Source organism: Gouania willdenowi, chromosome 13, assembly GCF_900634775.1.
Source record: "Gouania willdenowi chromosome 13, fGouWil2.1, whole genome shotgun sequence".
Lineage (NCBI taxonomy): Eukaryota > Metazoa > Chordata > Actinopteri > Blenniiformes > Gobiesocidae > Gouania > Gouania willdenowi.
The window spans coordinates 18,451,443-18,478,726 of record NC_041056.1 but is presented as its reverse complement, the minus strand read 5'-3'; the positions used below and the strand labels follow the sequence as shown (position 1 = coordinate 18,478,726).

General features: G+C 37.7%; 2 protein-coding genes across 6 annotated transcripts in view; both read right to left on the bottom strand.

The window, feature by feature from the left end:
- limk1a (LIM domain kinase 1a) overlaps window positions 1-19,856 on the bottom strand; it is a 55,173-nt gene extending 35,317 nt beyond the window's left edge. Inside the window, exons 1-3 of one of the 2 annotated variants that reach the window (XM_028465372.1) lie at window positions 19,670-19,856; window positions 16,711-16,810; window positions 6,873-6,977 (exon numbers count right to left, since the gene is read on the bottom strand). In XM_028465372.1, the coding sequence (XP_028321173.1) occupies window positions 6,873-6,977; window positions 16,711-16,810; window positions 19,670-19,727 (263 nt within the window). In that variant the 5' untranslated portion in view covers window positions 19,728-19,856. The remainder of the gene's footprint in view (window positions 1-6,872; window positions 6,978-16,710; window positions 16,811-19,669) is intronic. The other variant, XM_028465373.1, reaches the window with a different exon arrangement.
- Window positions 19,857-21,456: 1,600 nt separating this feature from the next.
- Window positions 21,457-27,284, bottom strand: part of elna (elastin a) — a 56,059-nt gene continuing 50,231 nt past the window's right edge. For all 4 annotated transcript variants that reach the window (XM_028464028.1, XM_028464029.1, XM_028464030.1 and 1 more), the window contains 8 exons: window positions 27,193-27,228; window positions 26,293-26,355; window positions 25,687-25,752; window positions 25,246-25,293; window positions 24,499-24,552; window positions 23,955-23,990; window positions 22,943-23,005; window positions 21,457-22,829 (listed from right to left, as the gene is read on the bottom strand). In XM_028464028.1, the coding sequence (XP_028319829.1) occupies window positions 22,795-22,829; window positions 22,943-23,005; window positions 23,955-23,990; window positions 24,499-24,552; window positions 25,246-25,293; window positions 25,687-25,752; window positions 26,293-26,355; window positions 27,193-27,228 (401 nt within the window). In that variant the 3' untranslated portion in view covers window positions 21,457-22,794. The remainder of the gene's footprint in view (window positions 22,830-22,942; window positions 23,006-23,954; window positions 23,991-24,498; window positions 24,553-25,245; window positions 25,294-25,686; window positions 25,753-26,292; window positions 26,356-27,192; window positions 27,229-27,284) is intronic.

Below are 27,284 nucleotides of genomic sequence, written 5' to 3'. Positions count from 1 at the left end.
GAGGAGAGGATATCACTGTGTGTGTGTGTAGGTGAAATTTCCCGCGATATATAGATTATTACTATATCGCGGTAATATCGTTATCCTAAAAAAAAAAAAATAAATAAAAAATTCAAAAAATAGCGCGATGTATCTTATTGTGAGGTACATGGCGATACCCAGCCCTATTGTTTACTATGATGGGTTTGAAAAGCTATGTAATGTCATGTAATCTGCAAAAAAAGAAAAGAAGACGTGTGATCCAGAGTTTAAGTCTTTCCTTCTGCTTTTGGCATTAGTTTTTGATTTTCCAAACACAAGGCCTTGTTTTCCCAAAGGATTACCTCATCACTGAATAACCCCCCCACCCAAGCTTTGTTACCTTCTGGAAAATGCTACAGCCAATCAAATCAAGCTTCAGCACCTCCTCTGACCTCTGCAAACAGAAACATGAGAGCAGCTCATGGCCATGTTTACTCCTAAAACTCCAACTAATTGGAAAAAATGCTAAAATGTAGCAAACAGAAGTATGTCAATGCTTTTTTCAACAGCCTGGTGAAAGAATGTTTCAGACTGTGGAATACAAAGGTTCATCTGAGGCCCAGTAAATGAGACACAGCACTTTCCTTTGTGGCAGCTAAACCAGTCTGGAATTTTCTCACTTGTTCCTATAGCTGGGAAATGATAAAAGGCTTTAGAAGCCCATGGACTCAATGAGATGGGTGTCACTCTGTGGGTCCCGTGTATCATCAGGACCACCATCAATAACAAGCAAGCTTACGTTCCAATCCAGTTCACTTTGTTGTCGCATAAACAAAGTCAGACTTCATACTGGTCACAGCATGTCTGATAAAAGACATCCATTCTCCATATCAAAGCTGCATACTGGGCTAAAGCCTCTGGTTTCATCACTGCAGTTGTACAAATCACAGAGAATCAAAAATCCCAAAATACTGAGACAGTAGTTCTACAAACACCAACAACTAATGAATTTTACACAGGTTCACTTAAATTTAAAGCAGAACTAAGTAACGTGCACTTAGCGCTCCCCCTAAAGGTCCCTTTTCCTTATGTCACTGTCGTAAAAACTCTGCACCCCTCGCCGCCTGCACCACCCCACAGCTACATGCGCACCATTGCTCTCCCAAGACAGTAGCAACCGATCACTGAAAAATCCTAATACAGTGACACTAAGGGTGCTTTCACACATATAGTCCCATGTGACCATGTGAACAGTATGAGGAAGAGAGACAAGTAATAATAATAAATGAATGATGTGGGAGAAATACGGAAGGGAGTGTGGAAATGGATGGATAGATAGATAGATAGATAGATAGATAGATAGATAGATAGATAGATAGATAGATAGATAGATAGATAGATAGATAGATAGATAGATAGATAGATAGATAGGTAGATGGATATTTGTGTGTGTGCTGCCTGATGCTGTGTGATTGCTGTGTGTTGCTGCTGAGCTGTCACTGCATGGAGTTTCTCAGACAAAGGTCTCCCTGGCTTATTTTTGCTGGCTCCGCCATGATATAAGTTTGAGAAAAGTTAATTTGTAAACAACAATGTGCAGCCACGGGGCTGGTCATAATCTAAGATTAGTTTGTATTGAGCTGCCGTAAAGCAGTACGTCTTGCCACCGGGTTGGAGGCAAGAAAGTTGCAAGTATGGTTTTCTGGCCAGAGACAGCAGGGGGGGATGAAAGACCCCCTCATCACCCCATAAACACTTGTATTACCCTCACATGGACTATGAGAAGGATTTATTAAGGTGAAAAAGTGACTTAGTTCTACTTTAAGCTTGGTGTTGTTTTTTCCATTGGATCTCATTAGTTTATTTAGTTCAGTTGTTCCTAAATTGTTTTAGCTCGAGCCTCAAAACAGAAATTTTGCAAAACCCAACTCATGATTTTACCACCGCAAAGGAGGTTAATTTTTTTTAATCTGTGTTTATTTATTTGTTTGCCTGTTAGCAGGCTTACGTCAAAAGTTCTTCATAGATTTTGACAATATTTTAGCTGAAGATCTTACATTATAGCCTTTAAAGTGTAAATGATCACGGTATCATGATGATTCAGATAACTGTGATTATCTGGCAAAGATGATATTTGGTGCTTGGCAAAGGTTTGCACTCTCGCTCTTGTTTGAAATAAAATGTATTTATCACACTGTGTGTAAGTCAAGTATTTGTCATCAGAACCAAGCAGGATATAGAATACTTTCTTTTTTATATTTTAATTAAAATTAAAAAAAAAAAAAAATCACACAATCATAAGCAATAATGTTATGCTGATGAGTCACATTAAGTCCGGGCGTACTTTTGGGAAAACATTGATTTATACCAAATTTGAATTTGATCCACTTAGTTGATAGCATGTAACAAAACTAATTGTGACAGAATTAGTGTTTTTCTTATAATGTGGAATAAATCTCAGTGTGCAACAGAACCAGCATTGATATTTGTCCTGATTGAATCCTCAACTTTTTTTCTGCCTTAACACAAACATGGATCATAAGTATTGACTTCAGCGTGTGAGTTTAACAGCTTGTTCTGTCAGTTCGTGGGAAAATCACATGAACTCACACATGTGGTTCTTTAACTTTTGTGTCACATCCATAAACAAAACACAGCTGCGTCCTCTGCAAATGTTTGTAATCAACTTTCACCCACGGGTCCTTGCTTCCTCTTACTGTAGAACAGAAGACCACTGCCATTGTACAGCAACAATAACCTCACCCAAAAAACATCAAGGATCTACATATATTTATCTATGTATAATCTATATATATATATCTCCTCGTCCAATGCTTTTTGGAATATTTTAGCTCAGCACATGTTATGCAAAAGTTCCCCTCCTAATAGAATTTACAAATGTCTTTTTGGCCTACTCCTCTTTATGGGAGTTTACTCAATTTTTGTCTGCCAGGCAATCAAATGAAAGTAGATCAACAAAAAAATTAAAACAAATATATCATATATAATAACTTTTAGTGACCATTACAAAGTCCACTTCCTCCTCCGTCTCCATGACGTGTGCGCAGCGGCACCGTATCACAAACTATCTGCTTCTTCAGACAGAGGAATGTAACTTTTTTGTGAGCGGATGGCTCCACAACACGATTATTATCACACACACACGCACATACACACACACATAAAAATATACTAAATGATTAATATAAAACAAAAAAAAATAAACAATATTTATAAAAAAGTACACAAAACCACAACAGAAATGCACAAAAATATACAAAAAGGCTCCAAAAACACACAAAATGACTCCAAAAAACATACATGACAGAAAAATACACCGAACAACAACAAAAATATGAAAATGACTCAAAATACACAAAACTAATGATTTATACAAAAAATACACAAAATGACGACAGAAATGCACAAAACTACACCATAAAGATACAAAAGTACACAAAATGACTCCAGAATAACACTACAACAGCAACAAAAAACAATAATTATATAAAAAATGCACAAAAAAACAACAGAAAGATACAAAAATACACGTAATGACTCCAAAAAACATACATAAAAAAAAAAATACACCAAACAAAAAAGATTTAAAAATTTGTAAAAAAAAAATGATCATGCACATGTCCCATAGAATTAAACAAGGGAAATCGCATACACTATTTTACTTTGCACACGCAAATACACCTCTTTATAACACTACAGAGTACAGAGTATTTACACCTCTTTGTACATCCAACCTTCAAACACATACTCATTTGGCCATAATTGACAACTCTACTTAAGCCCCCACTATATTAATACATACTTCTGACAGGCACTGTACTAGTTACTGTATATTAAACCTGAACTCTTTTAAACACAATTCTTAGTCTCACACAAAACATAACTGCACACAGGTTAAAGTTTACTGCTTTATATTAACTTCAAATAGGTCAGACAGATAAGGGATTTAACCTCAAAATAAGTCTAAATAAATACAGTTTACATGCTGGAAAGGTATCTATTTTATTATGATGCACACGCGCAGCCATGCATCAATTTAAAAATAATAAATCTAATTTATGAGCTCCGAGAAATGCAGTTTTTGAACATAACAAAGAATTTTTTTTCTTACAAATTTGAAATAATGACCTTAGCGTCATAAGAAAAAAGCTGGTAAAACTGTAACAGAGCAGTCCTACAGGACAGTGTGTTCTTCTGAAATACAAGTGAGCACACTCAGTAGTCACAGTTGAGCTTTAATCCTCTTTGCATTGTGTTTTTTTTTAAGCCCACATAGTTTAACTGTGAGATTCACCTGCTTTAAAATGTCATTTACACAGTGTGATTAAAGGATGGCAGTGGGATCGAAAATGGAAGCGATAGAGAGAGGGCGACTAATACAAAATAGGATGACTCCTTTTTCTCCTGGGAAAACGTTATCAGCGCGTTTGAACCTGAGGACACAATGGTAGGAGAAGCAGCCAAGAGTTGTAATCTTCACTTTTCAAGAAGGATTACCATGTTTTATCGAAATGACAGGTGTCACTCAAAAGCAGACATCGTGTCCTACTTTAAACAAAAGAGAGCAAACGTCAAAAGTGCAGGACACGGACAAATTCTTCATTATTTAACTTGTGGCTGGATCCAGGCTTGCTCTCCTGTCGGGATGAGAAACATCCCTTTTTCTGATCCCCTGAACACACAGACATGGTTCTCTCAGCGGCATGGAGGGATCAAATCAAGCAATTAAACAGCTTTACAAAGCACCTGAAAAAGCCAAAAGTATGCTTTGTGCCATATTAAAGTGCTGCTGGTGGAGAAAGTGAGACCCACCTCAGTTTAGCCTGATTCCTTGTTCGACAACTAAAGAGCATGAACTGAAAGTCTGATCATAAACTAGCAAATGACACCCACTAAAATTATTTCACATAAAAATATTATATTTATTATTATTGTAAAAGTCCTAATAAACAAACAAAAGGTGAAAGTCATTTCCATTTTTCTACAGAAAGTTTTCTTTTTAATCTCCATGAATAATATTTTTGTTTATAATTTTTTTGCTAAAAACGTATTTTCTAAATGTAGATTTATTGGTATTACATTATCATTCTTTAAAGCAGAACTAAGTAACTTGCACTTAGCACTCCCCCTAAAGGTCCCTTTTGCTTATGTCACAGTCGTAAACACTCCGCACCCCCCGCCGCCTGCCCCAACCCACAGCTACATGCGCATCTTTGCTCTCCCAAGACGGTAGCAACCGATCACTGAAAAATCCTAATACAACAGTGACACTAAGGGTGCTTTCACACATATAGTCCCATGTGACCATGTGAGCAGTATGAGGAAGATGGATGGATGGATGGATGGATGGATGGATGGATGAATATTTGTGTGTGTGCTGCCTGACTGAGCGTTGGGTTGTGAAATATCATTCACATCTGTGAAGTGATGCAGTGACCTCCTGGGCTTTTACATATGCAGGGCTTATGTATGTTACACTGACAGCGGATCAAAAATGAAGCTTTGATCTAAACACACGCAGACATCGTCCATCACGTGACGTCAGGGATTAATTCACGGCTGTGGTTTTGAGAGAAGGAACTACGAGAGAAATCAGTGCGTTTTAGGCTTTACAAAGAGAAGTGTGAATGACACACGTAGAGTAGGTTTGAGGAAGTAAAAACCACTCAATTTTATCGAAACAATGGTGTAGTTTAGTTGGAGCACCTATGAAAGGCCTGCGTGTGATGTGAAATTCTCCATTATGTCAGGTTAAAAAAGCAGCATGTTTCTAATTGAATAAAGTTAAAAAGGTTTAAACTTTTCCTCAATTTTGTTTGTAATTTAGCCATACCAAGGGGTGTATAAAGGTCAAGGCCGAGCTTTAGTGAATCTATACTTGTTCATAAAATAATTTAAATCAAAAATTGGGTCAAAGTCTAAAGTAATTTTGGAAAATATTCTTTTGGAACATGACATTTAATCCATCCTCCACACCAGCTTATCTTGAGTAGGTCTGAGGGAACTTTAGCCTTGTTCACTGCTTCACTTCAAGAAGCCAGTCTATAAACATAACTTGACTCCTATAAGCTCCATTTTCAGTTGAATCTAACATACATTTTTGAGTAGTAAGTACATATCAAATATAATTAAAAAATGACCAATAAATATGTTTGTTTAATGACAGCCAGATGTAAATACAAACACCATCCCGTATCCACGTGTGCTACGTTGACATTTTGTTTATTCAGACATGTTGACAGTCGAAACATGTCGAGAGATAAAAATTTCCTGAAAAACTTTGTCAGAATAAATGAAACCTCAACTTAACATACTGTTCAAAAAGAAGACAAAATGAATCTCGCTGGAACTACCAGAACACCCATGTGTGTTGGAGGGACCAAACATTATATTATCATTAACATTCCTCAGCATCAAACTGACAGAAGGGAAAATACAAACAATGTGAATATATCTAATGAAGCGTTTCGTTATAACGAGTAATAACTGTCTATGTTTCTTAACTTTGAATAATACAATTGTTTTCTTTGTTAAGTCAAGAGCCTTGACGTCATTCAAACTGGCATACTCACTTTAATTAGCCACTGCGCACTTGTCTTTTTTTAAGTCAATGCTTGGTTTTAATATTGTGTCATGTTGTTATCTTGTGCTGTCATCCTATGTAAGGTGTGTTGAAATGCACCATCAAACAAATAAAATGCATTCAAATGTATTATTCACTATTTTGGTGAATGAATTGGTTCTAATGCAGGCAAAGGGAAAGACTGCTCTATTAATTCCATGAAACAGTCAGAAGCTTTGAAAAAAAGCCATGAATGGAGCAGTAGTTGAAATAGTAAAGTTGGGAGATAGACCAGCCCAACGACTGGAGAATTAGTTGGTGCACTCACACTCTGCTCGGTGTCCGCCTCCTGCTGCGTTGCTCCATCGCTGACCTGCTGCCTGTGGGAGTGGATGCCCCGGTTTGACAGCTCGAGGACAGACTCATGTCAGCTCTGATGATGAAGTCAGAACCACACTGTCACGAGCATCAAAGTCACTGTGTGTCTGTGCTTTGTCTCTCCCTTCCTCTCTGAGCCCATGGCAGCACAGAGGTCACACTTCACTATCAGCTATTTCCCGTTTCCTCGCTGCACGCCATCTGGGAGCCAATGTGACCCCCATGACATCAAGTTACACCACAGACTGCCCTCATCATGGAAGCCTCCTTCATTTTTAAACGCTATGTAGAGAGAGCATCAGCTGATTGAACGCTCAATACTCCGTTAGGACAGCAAAACTCATTTAGAATTTGAATTTTTTTCATGCAGTCTTCAGAAAAACAAAAAACAGAACAAACAACACTCAAGTAACTAACTGATCAGCCGAAAAGGTGTAGGTTCAAGCACTGGCTTATACACACATACCCCATTACAAAAACAAAACAAGGCTAAGATAATATAAAAAAATATAATAATTAGGAGACTAATTGTCAGGTTCTGTTGAGTTTTTTTGTTATTTAGCCCTTGTGGTCCTCTTTCAGGTATTTTTGTTCCCTGCAACCAGTTTTTTCTGTGCTTCCTTGGGTCTTTTTTGGATTTTTAGGTTTTATTATTATTAAATGGACAACCATCAACGCTACACCTGCCTGTTTCCTCCATCTCTCTCTGCATTTGGGTCCACACCTACACCTAACCCTGACACTATTGTTACTATTTTTACACATTCAATATATATTCTGCACAAAGTTCTATATATACAATTCATACATGCATATCAAACATATATACATATACGTTAACACATGCATGCACGTGACATGTACATAAAATAATAATATACTATTTAATATTTACTACACAAATTAAATCAATTAATTTAAATAATAATATTCTACAATATATACATTTTTATTGTGTTTATTTATACCATTATATACATATTATTGCTATCCAAGGTAAAATTATTGTTCTTCTTCCTTATACTCACTAACAAGTCTGCTCTCTCCATAAAAGCAAAAAGCAAAACTGTGGAACTCTACCCACGCATCTAAAATTAGAGACTGTGTGAAAATGCTTTCAATAATGGACTCAAAAAAATGGCTAAAATCAAAATAACAGTGCTCACATTGATAGTTGCATCAGGCTTCTCGCTTGCCCGTGTTGCCTCTGCACCTATAACTAATGACTGTATTTAAATTTGAATGATGCATTTCTTTTTGTAATGTTTTGTGCAGTGCATATTTCACCCTTACTTTCGTATTATTTCTGTTACTTTTAACCTTTTTAAAAGCCTCCTGTGGACAGGTATTTTAAATTAGCACGTGCTAACACTCAAAACAATATATCTGGGTAACTAATGTAATTGTGATGTCCACATCAAATAAAAGGAAAAAAGAAATACATATATGATTTGAAAAGCTTTTTTATGCATGTTGGTGCTTTGTTTTCATCCTTTAGGCAGTTCCATAATTTAACCCCTGCTATTGTTATACTCATCCTTTTCAGTGTAGTTCTGGCAGATTGCATCTTGAAATGTAGTTTTCCTCTTAAATTACTTAAATTATATTCGTCTTCTCTCTCTAAATATCTTTTCTGCAACCCTTGTGAACGTGCTCTTTGCTCGCTTTGCAAATCATTTGGATAGTTTTGAGTAGGATGTGATCTGGGAGTTTTAAATGTGGTGTTTTTAAGAGTCTAAGATTTTTCATTGCCTTCTTACAACTAAACCCACCAACCTGCACACAGCAGCACAAAGTGCTTTGCTGAGCAGCAGAGAAGGCAGCACGGGATGTGACACCCCCCCCCCCCCTTTTCAACTGTAGTGAGGAAATACCTCAGTGACTGATCAAAGACTCGTCATCATCTGAACACTTCCAGTGATATTCTATAATAAAGACTCAAAGGTAGTCTAATCTCTGAGGCTTTTTAACACACTTCCGTCGGTCACCATTAGGTGAACATCCAGAAAACATCTGGGTTATGTGTCATTACAGATGACAAACAGAATGCAGGAGACACTGTCTCACATGTACACAGTGCAATGAGTGATTCTTTCACTGATTCTTACCCGTCACTGGTCTTGTCATCTGAAACTGGAAACCCCTCTGAATAGGATGTCAGTCTATCGCCGGGCCGGACTACAATTACAACCAGTGGTGTACCACAAAGCAGTATCAAATGATATATTTCCATTCACTGAAATGATGTGTGGAATTTAGAATATATTTGTACCAGTTTTACTTTTTTTCCATGACGTACCCTGTCAAGATGTATCTTGCCTTACACTAGTCTGGGTGGGCTTCAGCAACCCCTCTAACTCAACACAGAATAAACAGGTGTAGAAGATGAATGAATATATTCCCTTATTTTAAATGGCACTTTAAAAAGAACTACACTGCCAATCTAAATATTTTAGATACTTTAATTTATGAAGAAGTTATAATGGTAACACTTTACTTGAAGTTTTATACATCAGGCTGACATTATGCTGTTATTAGCATACATAAGGTGTTCTGAAGGTTGTCATTAAGTGTCGTTCGCTAAATAATGACACCTTTCGCTAAATTATGATAACTTGGAGCTGTGTTGGGACTTTTTGGGTTACGTGGAGGGATCTAGTGGGGTTAGGGTAATGAATGACACTTATTCATGCTAATGACAGGTATTTATGTCATAATAATGACAGCATAATGCCAACCTTTATTAATAAAAGTGTTACCGTTATAGTTCACACTTTACAGCAGTATATGTTATTCTGTATAAGAAAAAGGGTCAGTATTCAGTATGTTTGGGTCAATGGATTTAAAACCAAAAAGTGGTTATTTGGTTTTCATTTTAAAAATGAAATTCTAAGGCATTTTTATTTATCAGGGTTAAGAAGGGATAAATTAAACTTTTAAAAATGGTTGATTGTCATTTTCTGTTTCTAAAAACATGAAAAGAAAATGTCAGACAACAGAAATAATTGCCAATTTCAAAGTAAGAGTGTGTTTGATGAAAGAGAAATCAGAGAAAGAAGAACAGCATTAATCAAAACTTCTTTGGTCACACTTTACTTGAAGTCTTTATATACATAAGGCTGACATTACGCTGTCATTATTATGACTTGACACCTGTCATTAGTATAAATAAGGTGTCATGAAGGCTGTCATTAAGGGTCCTGTGTTACCCCAAACCCTAACCCTACCTAACCTCACTAGATCTCTCCATCTGACCCAAAAATTGCCAACATAGCTCCAAAGGTCCTACACTTGAAGAAAAAAAACATCCATCCATTTTCTTCCACTTATTTGTTCCCGGATCGCGCGGGCAGCATCCTTAGCAGGGAGGCCCAGACTTCCCTCTCCCCGGCCACTTCATCCAGCTTTTCCGGGGGGATCCCGAGGGATCTGCCCATGCCAGCCGAGAGACATAGTCTCTCTAGCGTGTCCTGGGTCTCCCTCGGGGTCTCCTTCCGGAGGGATGTGCCCTGAGACCCTCACTAGGGAGGAGTCCAGGGGGCATCCTAATTAGGTGCTCGAGCTACCTCATCTGGGTCTTCTCAATGCGGAGGAGCAACGGCTCTACTCTGAGCCCCTCCCGGATGACTCAGCTTCACCCTATCTCTAAGGGAGGGCCCAGAAACCCTACGGAGAAAACTCATTTCAGCCGCTTGTACCCGTGAAAACAACATTACCATGATAGAAAATGAATATCTGTCAGGTTCACTTCAGTCTTATAATATGTTTAATATCTAATTATTTCTGTTTTTACAGGTTTGTTTCATTAACAATCAGAGTGTGAAGCTCACACCAGTCATCAGTGGCTGCTTCCATCATGTCCTGCAGCTTCTGTTACCAGGCAGAGTTCATCTGCTGGAGGAAACTGCTGAGTCACTGCTGCGCACGCTTCCTGCTGTCAAACATCACTTGGGGCAATGAGGACATGGTTGATACGCATTTTTCAAAAGAGCGCACAAATCCAGGACTCTCTTGTAAAAGAGCTTCTTCATCTCAAATGGATTTTCTTGGTTTGATAAACGTTTAATGAAAACGGTTCTGTTGTAGGTCAATGAAGACGTGTGTTTTGTACAGAGGCAGAGCTAGAGGAGTGTCTGCTTTGTTATGTAGAACAACATCAATAGCTAATAACTTCAACTCATTAGGAAAAAAATAACTTTCTCTAGTCCTCTACAGATCAACACAGAGATTTAGTTGAAAGGTTGTTGGTGCAGATGCTGAACAAGCAGAAGCCTTTAAAGTCCTCTGAGGCAAGTGAGAAAGGAAAAGGTTTAATGGGAACAGGACAAAACTGCAGCACTGCAGAGACACTGCAGCACTGCTTTCAATCACATTTGCTCTTAATGCTGAGGCAGCTTTAATAACAGTGTTCCACATATTAATATGAGGGACACTGATGAAGTCAGTCGACAAGCATTAATGTCGACTGACTTCACTTTCTTAAGTCCACAAACAAACTTCTTTAAAAGTTACGAAGACTACCAATTGATTTAGTCTTCGAGTATTCAGATAAATATATTCATTTCTGAAAAAAATAATAATAATGTAGTTGCATAAATGGATGGACTACAGCTCCTTCCATCCTCCGCGAGATAAAACACATCCATTGAACTGTCCCTGTCCCTTATCCTGTCGCTGATCTGTGTGAATGTGAGAGTGATTGGGTGAATGAGCTGATGTGTAAAGCGCTTTGAGACTGCTTCAGTGTGGTGATAAAGCGCTATATAAAATCAAGTCCATTTACCATTAACCATTTATATTATTCTGCCAGCAGGGGGCAGTGCTGCCCTGGGTGGTTCATTAATCATTGCCGTGCTGCTCTCACAGGGTTGTAAGTAAGTAATCTTTATTTAGAGAGCACTTTTCACAGGTAAAAACCACAAAGTACTGTACATTTCAGTATCATCCCGTCTAAAGAGGACATGGAAGAACAGTCACAATGACACATTGGAGACAAGAACGGGAGAACTGTGGGGCGCCAAAGGCATTGGAGGCGCCCCGTATGTAGATGAAAAACAACATAGGGAGAGGTGAAGGGGAAAAAAGCAGATTATGAACTGAATTCCCTAAAGAAGAACAAAGTACAGAACAAGCTACAAAAAACACAGTTAAGACAACACATAATCACAGTCACGAAACGAAACATGGGGGGGGGGGGTAACTCAAACTAGACCACGCTATCCGAAACCAAAAACCAAAGACAGCTTTTCGAAAATCTAGACCGAGTATAGACCAAGACCGAGACAAGCTAAGACTGGGACGAGGCCAAGACCATAAAATTTCCTTTTAAAAGGTGTGACAAGGTTGAACTGAGCATTTTTTCTTATAATTTAGTTTTCTTTTAAATACATTTGGCACAAAAACAAGGTGTTTGCAACTCTTTCAAAGCACAACATGAAAAAAATGTCAATTTGACAGGTTAAAGGGGCCTAAAGTTCAGAGTTATTTCTGACTAGACACCTTTGCAGGTGTCTGACACTAACCTGGTGAGAGCCAGATTGATGTTTAGCTCTCCCTCTAACTCAAGTTGGTGTTTGTGAACACCAGGAGAATCCATCTTGCAGGCGAGGTTAGTCTGACACAAAAGGCACTTGAAGTGATTCCCAAAAAGGCACAACATTCAGTGAGCTATCGATATGAAGTCAAATTACAACATTAAATAATCAGTAACAGTTTCACATGATTCTCCTTATTATCATAAATGAAGTTGAATAATAGCTGATAAGTGCTTCAACTGGTCTTTACAGAAAAACCTGAGTCTGGCCAGTCGGAGACCAAGGAAAAATGCTCTGGAGTCCGAGACAAGACTAAGACCTTCTGTTCCAACTTCAAATAATTACACTTATTATAATAGTTTCAATTCCAAAACAACCAACACCTCGAAAAAGTTGAATTATCTTGAGGAATTTCAGTAAATAAATAACTTGATGCATTGTTTCAGCCCTATAATGCACAACCTGTGGTTATGGTGACGCTTAGTGGGAGGCATTCTTCATACCACTTCATATTTTTTTTCAATCATATTAGGTATCTGTATATATTTTTGAGAACTCTACTCCTCACATGCAGTACCTTCACATTCCATTAGAGGGCCACAGCTAACACTCTCAGAATCACTGCACTTTGATCACATTGATTGATCCTATAATTAGGCTTGGGTGTAATTGCTTTCAGTAAATGAGTGCATCACAAGCACTTTGTTGCACATCTGCAGCACAAGCATAAATGCACAATACCGTGTGTCTGTATGACTGCTCGCACAAAAACATGCAGCCGAAATGTGCTTTTGCATAGTTTGGGTTTCCACTGAGATGTTCCTTCACTGCCACTACATTTGGTGGCTATCATAACACTGATGACAGAATGGTGTCGTGGCATCAGAAATAACACAAGGCTGTAACATTTGTGTAGTTTCTCAAGTACATTTCTTGGGAGAAAAATCTGTCACTGTTTTACCAAACAATCCAAGAAACTTCCAACTGCAAAATAGAAATGACAGAAATCTCAGAGAACGTGGAGAAATACTGAATGCAGACGTGTCACAAACAAATGCAGCTTCATGGTTATAAATGACTTTCTTCAAAAGAAAAAAAATGACCTTCTGGGCACAGAAGAAAACAAGTAACAGATTAACCTTCTCTGCAGTGTTTCACTATGTACTGTATGTAATGGATTGGGAAAAAGCTGAAAGTGACAAACAGTTCAGCTGCCTTTTCCCATGAAGCCTCAAGCTTGTTTCAACAAACTAAAAAAAGACTGTTTCTTTCCCCCCTCCTCTCCTCTTTATTTGAGTTCCAGACGAAAGCTCTTTCTGTTTGGTTTTAGGTACTATCTGCCCTCATCATTCCTTTCTCTGTGTCCCTCCTGAGGACGGCCTCTGATGTGCAGCCATGGTGCTCCCTGTGGGACGAACACAACCATGGTTTCTACTTGGTAGAAAGCTACATCTTTGTGAGCTTCTCAGTGGTTAACGCAGCAGCTCTGACTGAAGGAGGATATCTGACACTTAAAGGAGAGCGATGGGCTTCTCTATTGCCTCATGATGCCGCTGAGGCCACATTATGCACACATAAGAATTAGCCATTGTGGAGTCTGATGCCCTCCTCAGATTTCCCATTCACACATCCGGTTAGGTGGAATCAATAATGGCACTCTGAGCAACACGCTCAAATAAACACAGCAAGAGAAGGAGTAAAAGAAGACAATTTAAACACAGTTTTAACTTCCTGTTGAAGCAGGATCATATAAAATAACAGTATGAGTTGGGTAAACTGGGAAAAACTGTGGCTTAATCACATCGTGGCTCTTCTGTAACATGGTGTGATGATAAACAGCAACTGCCTCACAGAGGAAAAGTCAGACTTAAGGTGACACCCATGGGAGGTGATGTGAGACAGCGAGCAAACACAGTGAGATACTTATTGTAAAACCCCACTTACTGCTTATTTATAGAGTTTCTGTACTGGTATCTTGGCCACTATCTAGTATTTATTTTTATTTAGATTTTTTCCATTTTTTTTCTTCCTGCATTTAGTTTTCTTGCTTGCTCTTTTTGTCTTTGGCTGCTGTAATTTCCCCACTGTGGGATAAAATAAAGTATAATCTAATCTAATCTAATATAATAAAGATACAATTATGCCACATCTAGACTTGATTCCCAGTATGGTGATGGATGTCAGACCACAAACTAAGACTAACCCAATAAACCAATGTCCCAATAATAATAATAATTATAATTTTAGCAATAATAATGACTAAGTCTATATTGTTTTACTCTGCAGGTATTCTGATAAATGTATTAATCTAATAAAAAATTACTTAGTAACGCAAATTATGCATTTTGGTTCCAGATGCAACGTGTACATTTTAAATGTTGCTATATGTATCACCTGTTACTGGTAAGTTCTTAAATAATTATTTCTTGTGCACTTGAACTTCTCAGCATGTTTGGTTAAGGACCTGTGATTTCATGAGATGAATTCATGTGAACATTGTAGAAATTGAAAAACAAAACTCTGCAAGTGACTTTGTCTTAATATTCCATTAAATGTTACAGTTAATAGTTCAACAGTTACTTTTAGCTGTTTCTATTTTTCCAGCTGGCACTGAATTGTAATTCACATTTTTCAAGTGTACATCTATTGAATAATCCATGGATCCCTTTATATTTGTAATTTAACAAATGCTGTTAAGCTGATTCTCATTAATAAGCAAACACAGTCTGGAACCATTTCAGGTCCACATTTAGTCTTTAAAACTAAGTGCTGTGCTGCACCATCAGCACATCTAGTAAAAATAAGGTTTAAAAATAGGGCTTACATGAGGTCATTCTTATTTTATAAATAAAATATAACATTAAAATAAAACAACTGGAAACAATTGACAAGGTTATGAAAATTCTTGAATCTCGTCAATCGTACATTTAGCTATAATTAACACGATTGTAACAATTGAATACCATCTACTTTGGCATTTGATTCCCAGTGTTCCCACATGTTGATTAGGGTTTTCTGTAGTAAACCCACCAACACACCAGAACTGTGCTTGATTCAAGCCAGCATGCTAAAATCCAAAACTCCTTTCATTTCTTATACACAGAGAATGAAACCTTTCTTCCCACACACACACACACACACACACACACACACACACACGCCCCCATGAAGTAAAAAAGACTTCCAATTCTTCTCTGCAGACACAGAGTTGGAAGACGACTATCCTGCATATGCGATACTACAGAAAAGCACACAAGTATGAACAGTTGGCTTTGAATAAATCTTTTGGTTTAGTAAAGTTGACGTTAACTGTGTTAAGTGTTTTTCGGCTGGGGTTGCTAGGAGACAGTGTGACAAAGCTCTCCGGTGAATATCTAACATGTACCATGATGTAGTGACGAACCGGTGACATGTAGGTGGCAGCAGCGCACCTTTGAATGAGAGATCACCCGTGATGGGCAGAGGTCAGAGGGAGAGGAAAAGAGTTTACGAGACAGAAAATGGCGCTACGAGAGTTGATGCTGAAGCTCCCAGCAGCTCACAGCAACGCTGTGTGGAACTAAGTGGACTATTGGGAGTCTATCGTGATGGTGAGCGAAAATGATCAAAAAACGGGGCAGGGGGTGAGACTCGGCATGTCCGAGGGGAGGAGGAAGTTGCGTGTTAGGGAACTGACGGGGGAAAGACTCGGAGGACGGCCAAAATACAGTAAGAAAACCATTCAATTCTGACCCAGATCGCAAAATAATAATAATTGTGCCATCAAAAGCCCGGTTTCAGAGTTGTTTTTGTAGTTTTATAGTAGGAAAATAATGTTGAGGTGTCACTAAAGCAAAAAAAAAAAACTGCTTCAAAGTCACTAATAGGTTTTTTCAGAAAAAGAGGTTTTTCTCAGCTTTTTGTCACAAACTGGTGATTTGTTTGAAACTGAAAGGGCTGGCAGTGAATGAGTTAATAGTTTAAAGGAAATTATTTCAAATGTGTCATCTGTACTACAAAGAGTATGAAGAGCAAGGAACAAACAAATGTGTGCTTATCTCATTACCTGAACCAAGAACACATACAATCCCCAACATATCTGGTAAAAGTCATCAGGAATAAGACTAAGGCCATGCAGTTCACAACTAAAAGGAGTAGCTACAGATTTTGGGTTTTGAGTGAATAAATGTTCCTTTTTTTGTCAACATACTGAAGCTTCTACTTTAAGATTGACAAAGTAAAGAGGGAGAGTAGAGGATGGATGTCTTTCTGTACCTGAAGCAGACAGTGTGCCAGTCAGTGTTGAGGGCCTGGAGGTACTGTTCATCATAGATCCTCTGTTTGCATCCCGCACAGACGGGCCAACTTCCTCCTGCTGAAACCATGGGACAAATGATTCTGATTCATTACACGGCACTTTTTACAAGTCACTAAGTCAGAAAACACAAAAACATTAAAGCTATAAGTAACAAATACTGTCGGCCTAATGACAATTTTGAAGTGCCTATGTAAGAAATACATATATCCATTATACAATGTTTCAGGTCAAACAAATCATATGTGATCTAATACCACAAAAGAATAGAATAAAAATGAACCTGACATTTACAACATAGGAAAAAATAAAGGGATATGAGACATAGAATCCAATCCTAAAGATACATTTAATGAGGAAAAAGCTCATTATGATTCAATCTTCAGGAAAAAGGCTATTTGGCTTTCCCAGGACAATTTAGCTGTGACTAATGCACCAAAGGAGAGAGCCGCTGGGAGACGCAGGGCCAGATAGCAAACAAAAAATGCACAGTAGATGTTTTTGTTGATGCAGTTCATTTGCCTGAAAACACATCACATGCTGAGCAAGAAGACTGGAGATGCAAAGCAACTAAAAAACATGAGCACCCTTATTAAAAGTCACTACTGTACATCCATATCGCTGGCTGCATAGAACATTACAAACTTTTCTTCCTCCTGTTTTTCTGATCAACGCCTTACAAGCAGAACCACAACATTTTCTGTGTTTACATCACATCATACGTGTCACAGCTTTTAGTTTGGATGCAAATACATAAAGCCAAACGATCAAATAATTAGGACTACTGGCTGACTGTAGTTAGAATGTTACATGGTAAACTTTAATTTAGATTTAACCTGATGTTAGTTTAGAAAAGAAGCTAATTTCATATACTTTGGTCATGGCTCAAAAGAACAAGTGTAAAGAATTGCTTTTGTGAAGCCTATTAAGGTTGGTAAAATCACCACAAACTTTCTCTGGACAGAAAAACAGCATCAAATGAGTTTATAAAAAGCTGTTTTAAGTAAATTTACATCTGGCCGTGACCACAAAAATCCAGTATGACTTTAGTTTATTCAAACTATAAATCTAGTCAACCAGGGTCCCTAAATATTTCATTTCCATCTCACTTCCTATTTGTTTTCCAACTCATTTTGTCATTTCATTCTTGGTTTTAAATGTTACAGGCCTGTGTACTTTTGACCTGTGAGACAGCAGCAGTAAATGTAAACAGAAACATCCCTGTCCCTCCCCACCACAGATAACCACAGGGTTTTATAAAAGAGCCTATTGTTGTTCAGTTCACTGAACCAGACTGACAGTTACAGGTGAATCACACGCTTCACACTGACTGATGTTTGCAGGTCCTGACACGAAGAATTTATGCTAATTCATTGATTCATCTTTCTTTTTTTTTTAAACTTGTACAACGTATGCAGAACGGACTTATATAGTGCATATAAAGTAAAGTGCATATAAAGTATATTGGGTATAGAGTGCAGAATTTAGGATTTCAATATTTTAATTGGTCACAGGTAATTCTACTAACATTACAACTCTCTGACCCAATATAAGATACTCTTAATCTCTCTGATTATTATCAGTATTTAGATGTTTGATGGTTTACAGAAGCTCCACATGTCTTGTATTTATCGGAGCCCCAGACATGACATAGTGGTTTTTGCAGCAATGCCAGATGTTGTCAAAGAGAACTCGAAACACAGTCACTACATAGCATCTATATACTTCAGTTATCATTAATTACTAATTCATGGCCAGGAATTCCTATTTTGTGTGCACTTAATACTTATTTATCAACTACTAAATGCTCTTTGTGGGCCCGTCATAGCTATTTAGTGATTTTTATTTTTTACTATGTCATGTCTGGGGTGTGTATTTGATCCAGAATCAATTTCAATACGGCCAGATTTAACCACTTAAACAGTGAACAACAGACAGACAAACAAAGATGGAAGCTCAAAGTACAGCATGATTGATTAAATGTATGAGAGACCCTGAACATCGTCATTAAATTAAGCAAATGGAAGAATTAGGCAGAATTTACAGTGAGTGATTAGATCATTACGGTAACTGTGTTACACCAAATCATTCAATAATTGTGTTTTTCTTAAGGAGAAATTGTATTTCAAATAAAGCTGGATAAAGGAAAATTGATTAATTGATTTAAATCGATTTCCTTTACAATGTTCCAATATCGATTAATAAAATCCTCAAAATGATTATCTATTATATCTTTTTTTTTTTTTTTTACTGTGTGTAATGTAGTGCTGTGGGCTCAATTCTTAATGTAAACTTTAGTATTTTTGATACTGCACCTAGTTAGTTACTTTATATTGTTGACAGCATTAGCTGTCTGAGAATTTCTTCCATATTCAAATAAAAATATTACTGTGACTGAATAATCATTAACCGAATTGAATTGAATCACAAAGCAACTCGAATCGGGCTCTTCTGAATCGTATCGGTAATAAGTTAATGGTAATTGTGATTCTTTTTGAGAGATCTGAATCTGATTTATGGAGTGTAATGAAATCTGATTACTGTCAATGTAAACACAACTATTTTTTTATTTATTAGAATCAGGAACAGTCCCACACCCACTGTAACAGACACATGAATGAATGAATGAATGAATGAGGGTTCACCAGCTGTAAAACTGTAATAAATAAATAAATAAATGAAATAAAATAAAATAAATAAAAACATCAGTGGATTTTCCTTAAAGTACCTCTACAAAGATGAAGCGCTCCTTTCCCTGCATGTAACCATGTAACCATGTAACGTCTTGTTTTACGCACTAAACTAAACTGCTTTATATTATATATATTATCAGTGAAACCAAACACGCTGGGCGCACATCTTGGCCTGAGATGCCCGGGCTGTGCTCACATGAGGCGGATCATCCAGACTATCTGTTACCTTCCTCCTCTCCCATGCGTTCGTCCTTCCAGGTGCAGCACAGCAGCATTAACCTCATCCAGCCTCAGACCCGCAGAGACCCCGTGTCTTCCTCCTGGTCACCGGCCGCCTGCAGCACGTTGATGCGGGGGCGCTTCATTCAACAGAGACGCCGACCAATGAAGCCTCGGAACCGGGCAGAGGAAGAGCCGAGCCGGCCAACCACAAACACGCCCACGTTACCGAGGGGAGGGGAGGGGAGGGGAGGGGAAGCAGGTCGGGGCGGCGGCAACCGCATCCGTCGGGGCATTGGGCAATTAATCTATTAGTCAGATTCATTATTTAAAAACTATTGGGTCTTCTAAATGTTTGTCCAGTGGGCTGGTACTGTAAAATATATCCAATGTATGTATAAAGAACTAGTCAGGAAATTACTTTCACTGTAAATTACATATTCTCCTCCTTATTCCTGTTGCCGCTACTTCCTGATTATAGGTGCAACTTCTGTAATTGGACAGATCAATAAATATATATATAAAAAATAGGCTTGATTAGGTCTGGATAACTTTCATTATTCCTGTATACATGAACAACTTATACCTCAGAGCCTTTATTACTGAATATTTCATGTACCACTACAAATGTCTCAATTTATCATTATTATATAATTTAAGGGTGAATTTAAGTTTAAAGTTAGGGTCACGATCGCTAGAAATCATATTCGTATGATGTCTGTGTTTGCTAGCCCCTGGATATGACACAGACGACTGTAAATACTATTTTGTAGTGGGCCAATGAAACAGGTGTATTTTGTGACTTCAGAAAAACAAACAAATCCATATTTTGTGACATCTATTAAACATGAGGCACTGGGTCGCTGGCGCAAATTGCATTTACCTGCTCTTGTAAACATTTTACAAACTCACTGGTAAATCCTGAGGCGGCGCTATTTGCATAAACACCAATAACAACTGCTGCAACAACGGTGCGCTAGTCTCATAAAATGCAGACATTGTTCTCCATGATTTGTTAGAAGTTTTCAAAGTTTGTAAAACTCCAAATGTTATTCAGGTCTGACCAATTGGTACAGCCAAAAACACGGCAATATTTCACCATTTCCTCTCGAAATTTGGGATTTGCTCGTTTGCGTGCGCTTTGTTTACCTGCTGAGTATCTCCAATACGGCGACTTCCGGGTTGATGACGCAGTTGATGACACGCCGTGAAAACCAATGTTATTGTGCTGTTCGCACTGGCCTATTGTTTTTGTGAAACTTGCACCCATGACTATTAAACAAAAAACAAGTAAATAGGGCCTGGAACTTCTGTGGAAGTTTAAAAATAAAATAAAAACAATGCCATAAAACGTTACCTTTCAGTTGTTTTTATATATAAAATGGAATTAATGTGATTCCTGCTCTATAAAAAAGACTGAAATTTGATTTAATCTGAGGCATTTCTAATAACTCCATCACTCTGCTAGCTCTTCCAGGAGATCCTTTACAGAATATCTACATGATTCATTATTTCGATCTGGAAAAATTAGAGCTGAGTCTGTTTGAAGGCTTGGGTGAAACTGCTGTCCTGGCTCTGGGTATGAGTTATGATCTCATGTATGAGATTTTAAATACATACCGATGTCCTATAAATCTGTTCTGAATGATTAAACAATGAAATGCACATGACGAAAAAGTATTGACTTAATGCTGTCAACTTCGACTGCTCATGCAAGACTTCTTAATCCACATGTTTCTGAGCTGCTGCTCTGCTTTAAATGTCCCATAACAAGTAACAAACTGAGCACTCAAGTTCTTTAAACTCACTTTATTTATGCACTTGTTGAAGCAAATTAAATGCCAGGGTATCTAAAAAGGAACATGTCACATGTGCAATGTGGAAATATATATATATATATATTTTTTTTTTTTAAATGTGCAAAACCAAAACCAATGTGTTCCTCCTTTACAAACAGCTTTAAATAGATGAGGAGGATCCTACGGTACATGAGACGAGGTGGGAGCAAGGCTCACAGATAACTCTCACACAGCACCGGTTGAAGGAGCCGAGGCCCGGCTTTACTTCAGATTAGTACAAAATACAGTACACAGTTACACAAAATAGGCAAGGGTCACATGGCAACAGAGCTCAAGAACCCTTAGTCAGTAAAGCTCTTTTAAAAAGCAACTCAAGTAAATAAAGAACATAAGGAGTATGAGCCTCTCATAAACATGGGCACTCCTGCTTAACAAAGTATTCATTATGTATTACCAGTGAGTAAATGGAAAAGTGAAGGATTTTGATGATGACAAATCCCTGATAATGATAAAGCTATGAGTGCAGGTATAGTGCAGAAATGGTGAATATTCATTTAAAGACCAGTTACATTAATGTAAAGAAAAAGCATTTAAAGCAATCAGACAATCAGGACAGTGATGCATATTTAAACATTCAAACAAACACAATATGAAAACTAAAGGGCCATTCTCTTCTCATAATTACATTTCTGCAGAAAAAATGTTGAATGTTAACTAAAGTTACAATTTTAGGTTGTCAGAAAATATTAAACTAAACATAAATCTGTTTTTTTAAATAGTTGATGCAGGTTGACTCAAATGAGAATAGCAGGATGTAGACTGCCTTCACTAAAGCTATAGTTAAACTCACTCAGAACTTTTGAGTTACTTCAACGATACAGTTTTTAGAGAGTACCCAACAGAACCTCAAACAGCAGCAGGGTAAGAGATAATGCACATGTTGGCCAGAATTCAATGTGTATGTGCTTTAGTCATAACCCTGAACCAGAGATAATTGGTATGTGAAGAGCTCCAACAGTCTTTCACACGTTTATTACGCTAACATATACACACACATTCACAAAGCTTTGGACGCAGTGCAGCACAGGTGAAGCCGATTACAACAGGAGTGACTGAGGCACTGTCATTACCAAACGTCACATAAGGACAAAGTACAAAATTCTTTGTCGGTGGGTTTCTATTAAGAAGAGGCACTGAAGTCAAGTATATTACTAACCAACATCATCATTGCAGGCTGTCTACCGGGGCTTTCTTTGCATATGAAATGTACATTCTCGATCATGCAGTAGCACCATGATTCCTTGAGGTCTCTGGATCTCAAATGGCTTTTTCTCTACTTCCTCCTCCCGCAGAATGTGCCCTGACATCCTGCAGAAAACACCATCAGACACAGCTCAGCACAACACCTCATTCTCCAAAAATAAGTCCAAGTTTAACTCCAGTGATTCAACTCTTCTACTGAGCTTACATACGATACATACCCCTATAGAAGCCTCCGCCTCCTCCACCCAGGAAGCCCTGCAGTCCATACTTTGCTGCTTTCGCTGCAAAACAACAAGCACATGTTAGACAATCCCTGATAAGCTAACACCAGATGCTATTCATTCAATTTGTCCTTTATTTTTTGCAATTTTTCAATTTCTCTAAAAACATGCTGATTAAACTATAAACAACTACAGTGATGAAAATGCAAAATGTGACATTTGGCATTGTAACATATACAACAAATACAAGTGAGCCTAACATTAGCATTAGCCTAGCATTAACATTAGTCTAGCAATAGCATTAACCTAGCATTAGCTAAGCATTAACTTGACAAAACTGATTATTAGCAATAAGGTTGAAATGAGTTGAAAAAGTTGAAAAAAGTCTAAAAAGTTTAAAAAAGTCTAAAAAGTTTCAAAAAGTCTAAAAAGTTTCAAAAAGTCTAAAAAGTTTCAAAAAGTTGAAATACTTTAAAAAGGTTGACATGGGTTGAAGATAGTAGCTGAACATGTTAAAGATTGAATGGTCAAAATCTGTTGAAGAATGGCTGGGGATGAGGGGCTTGAAAGTTGAAAAAGCTAAAATTTCCAAGAGAAATTAATGGGAAACAAAATTTATTTAGTCAAAAAGTTTAAAAGTTACAAATGATAAAAGTGATCGCATAAATCTCAGGAACATTCAGAATTTTTTGATAGCTTATTTGTCAAAATCGGACAAACGGTGTAAGAGGAGTTAACACAGACGGAAGAAAAAATGGATAACAATAGTGATGCTTCCTGCATCCTCACTAATAAAGTATGATTCAATCAATAAATAAAAGGATGACTGGTTGTTAAAGGTTTAGTGTGTAGCCATTATTGTTTTATGCACAGTTGCAGTCACCATTAAATGGTTTCTCTCACGCTGCCTCTCAAAGAAACCATGATTTTCTGTTTCTATATTTGTCATAGTTTTCTTCTTTTTCCAAACATACTGGTCAAAGAGTCAGTGATATGAAGGTTTTGGTACCTTGTTGAGGGGTCAGTGGGGCTGGAACATATCCACCTAAAACATAGAATACAAGTTCAAACAAACTGGGAAAGAGTTGGTTTCAGCAGAATGAAGCGGAACCATAACCACTAAGAAACAGACACAGGGGTCGATGCATTTCTCCACACTAGGATGTGATGACATTTAAAGTGTTGACATTAGAGGAGATCACACCTGGAACACAATAATGTGGAATTATTGTTTTGTGTGTTATGAATCCTTTTGTGTATTTCAGTTGTCTTGCATTTTTTTTGTAGTCATTCTGTGTATTTTTGTTGTTTTCTGTTATATGAGTCACTTGTGTTTATTGTTGTGTTTGTTTTGCATATTTTACTATCATTTTTGTGTACTTTTGTCATTCTCTTGTGTGTTTTTAGGAGTAATTTTTTTGTTTTTGCTGTCATTTGCATTTACTTTAGGGGCCTCAGAAAAATTAGCTCGAGGGCCACATGTGGTCCCCGGGCCGCCAGGTTCCCATGTGGGTTCTACAGGATGAACCAGAAACTACGAACCATGTCCTTACCTTGTTGATATCCTCCACCTCCCCGGTTTCCTGCCCCACCTTGACCACCGTAGCCTGAAATGATTTGTTATTTTTAAAGTGCTAAAGAATGATCTGTGCATTTATCATAACATCTAATGTTTATATAATGAAAACATAGGGTGAGATATGTTATATATATATATATATATATATCTCATATATTTACTTATATATGCATAAGTAAACACATAACAACAATTTCCTTAGAAAATATGAAAAAAAAAAAAAGACTGGAAACTGGTTGTAGGTTTGAGTATCAGTGACTGTTCATACAGTTTATTTGTAACATTATGCTTACATTTTATCTGACGACATGTTTTACAAATAGTTGAAGTAAACCAAACGTACATTTAAAGCATTTTCCCTATTCAAGGCGAGCAGATCAGATACATTGACTATTACTAATGATCCCTCCCACACACACACACACACACACACACACACACACACACACACACACACACACACACACACACACACACACACACACACACACACACACACACACACCCTACTTCTTTAGTATCTTTTGCTTCCAGCTCCCAAAGATAAAAAACCCTATTATGTATGTGCTGGGTTTATATCTCTGATGTATGGCACCACTCTGCGACATAAAGGCCAGCGTCACAGAATAACAAATATACCACACACAATGCTGGTCACACTATGACATCATGACAAATGGGACAATCATCATTATTCTCTGAGAAAACCTACAGTTCATACCTGGATAGAACGGCTGGACCACTCCTCCTCCATAACCAGGAGCCACACCTGGAAATATAACACGCAGTAAGAATAAAGGCTTCACACATTCACCAGACACAGTATGTGACCTGTATATAAACAGAGCTGCAGCTCTTCTGAATTATGAATGAATCACTCAGTTTTGACTCGAGGAAACACAAACAATCAATATAATGATTGTGTAAAAATTATGAACATAGTGAGGCTTTCATGCAGCTCAGTCAAACTTATTGAACCATCTATTGCAGCCCTTCAGTGGAAATGAGTTTCTGAGTATTAGAGAGAGGAGGCCTCATCGGTGGCTCATGCTGTTCCATTGCACTCATCCATCTAAAGCACATTACGTTGCTTTGTGCATGAAATTTGCTGCACAACTAAATGTTGCCTGAAGGAAAATATGACCAACGCTGTGTTCCTCACCTGGTTGATACCCTGCTGCTGCTCCTGCACCTCCTGCTCCACCTGCCCCTCCCTGAGTGCCATAGCCTGAAATGTTCAAAGACAACAAATCTCTGATGAGGACATTTCGGTGCATGTGATATACAGCGGATGTGCGTTATTGTAGGATATTTGTTTCTGTGGCTTTGCAGCAGTTTGTGGCCACAGTCACAACATCTTTCAATCTTCCCATGGCAGTTTTGTGATTTCAGGGCAGGAACTTTAAGAGCTTAGACTAGATGATCTTACTGTGATGTTCTGCACAGCACAACTGCCAGTAATTAGTTTTCTGTTGGAATTCAATTCAATTCAACTTTATTTGTATAGCGCAAATTACAACAAAGTCATCTCAATGCTCTTATCAAAATATAAAATTCATAATAAGAAAGAAAAAACGCGACAAGATCCACATGAACAAGCATTTAGTGACAGTGGGAATTGATGACTGATAAAAGTAAGACTGCAGAGTTTAACAGTGGAACCAGATTGTATGTAAAAAAAAAAATGTACTTGACATTTAATGAAGTTCAAATATACTCAAACATTTGTTTTTCTTCAATATAATCTCAGAAGATTTAGTTACACTACCAGGTTTGGGTGGTTTAGCTCCGGTACCAGCACCTCCGACTGCAGAGGGATACGTCAGGACACCTGTCGGGGAAATTATTGATTTTATTTGGATGATAATTATTTACAGTTTTCATCCGATCACACCAAGCAGCACAATCGGATTTGTTTGGTGTATGAAAAACTGCACGGATAACGCCATGCATGTGCATGAATGTGGTTCTGTCTTCTATTTTTAAGTGTGTAAAACATTCATCGATCTGAAACACACAAAGATAAACATATTCCATCAACGTGGACACTCAATCATCTAATATTCGTGTTTTTGCGATGTGGGAGGAAATCAGGGGATCCCATGGAGAACATGTCAGCTTGATTGATTAAATAAAAGATTCCTCCCTGCCACACCAGCAACGCCCCATTGTTCTGTAATCTTGTTTACTGGTATATATGAACTATGTCATAGAGAGCAGAATAGTGGTGTAGGGTTTTTTGTGTGTCATGGGTCAGCTGTGATGAATGGATGAAGAAGATGATGGATGGATGCATTTACATTCTTTTCTCTGTAGAGGTTCCCATTGGTGTGTGAATGCAAAGGTAGATGTGTCCTAAAGTGCTTTACGACTACATATAGTGGTAATTTAAGTGCTCGAGTACATTTACCATTTTACCATTACATTTATTTCTAAGAATAAGCCATGTGTGCTGCCTGCGAGAAGACCAATTTTCTCAATTTGTATAAAGACAAATAAACTTTATTTATTTTATGCAGTGAACGCATGTAAAGGTATCTTTTTCATTGTTAGCGCTTTGGACCAATTTACTGAGCAGGAAGTGAAAGCAGACACCATCGACTGACCAAACAATTCTTCAGAGACATTGGATCTTTGATTCTGTGTGTGCTGCTCCTTTCATACATACCCTGTCCGTAACCCTGCTGATATGGATAGTATCCTCCTAAATCATGAGAGAACTCACTTAGTGGTTCACTCATTTACCACAACAGACTTTAT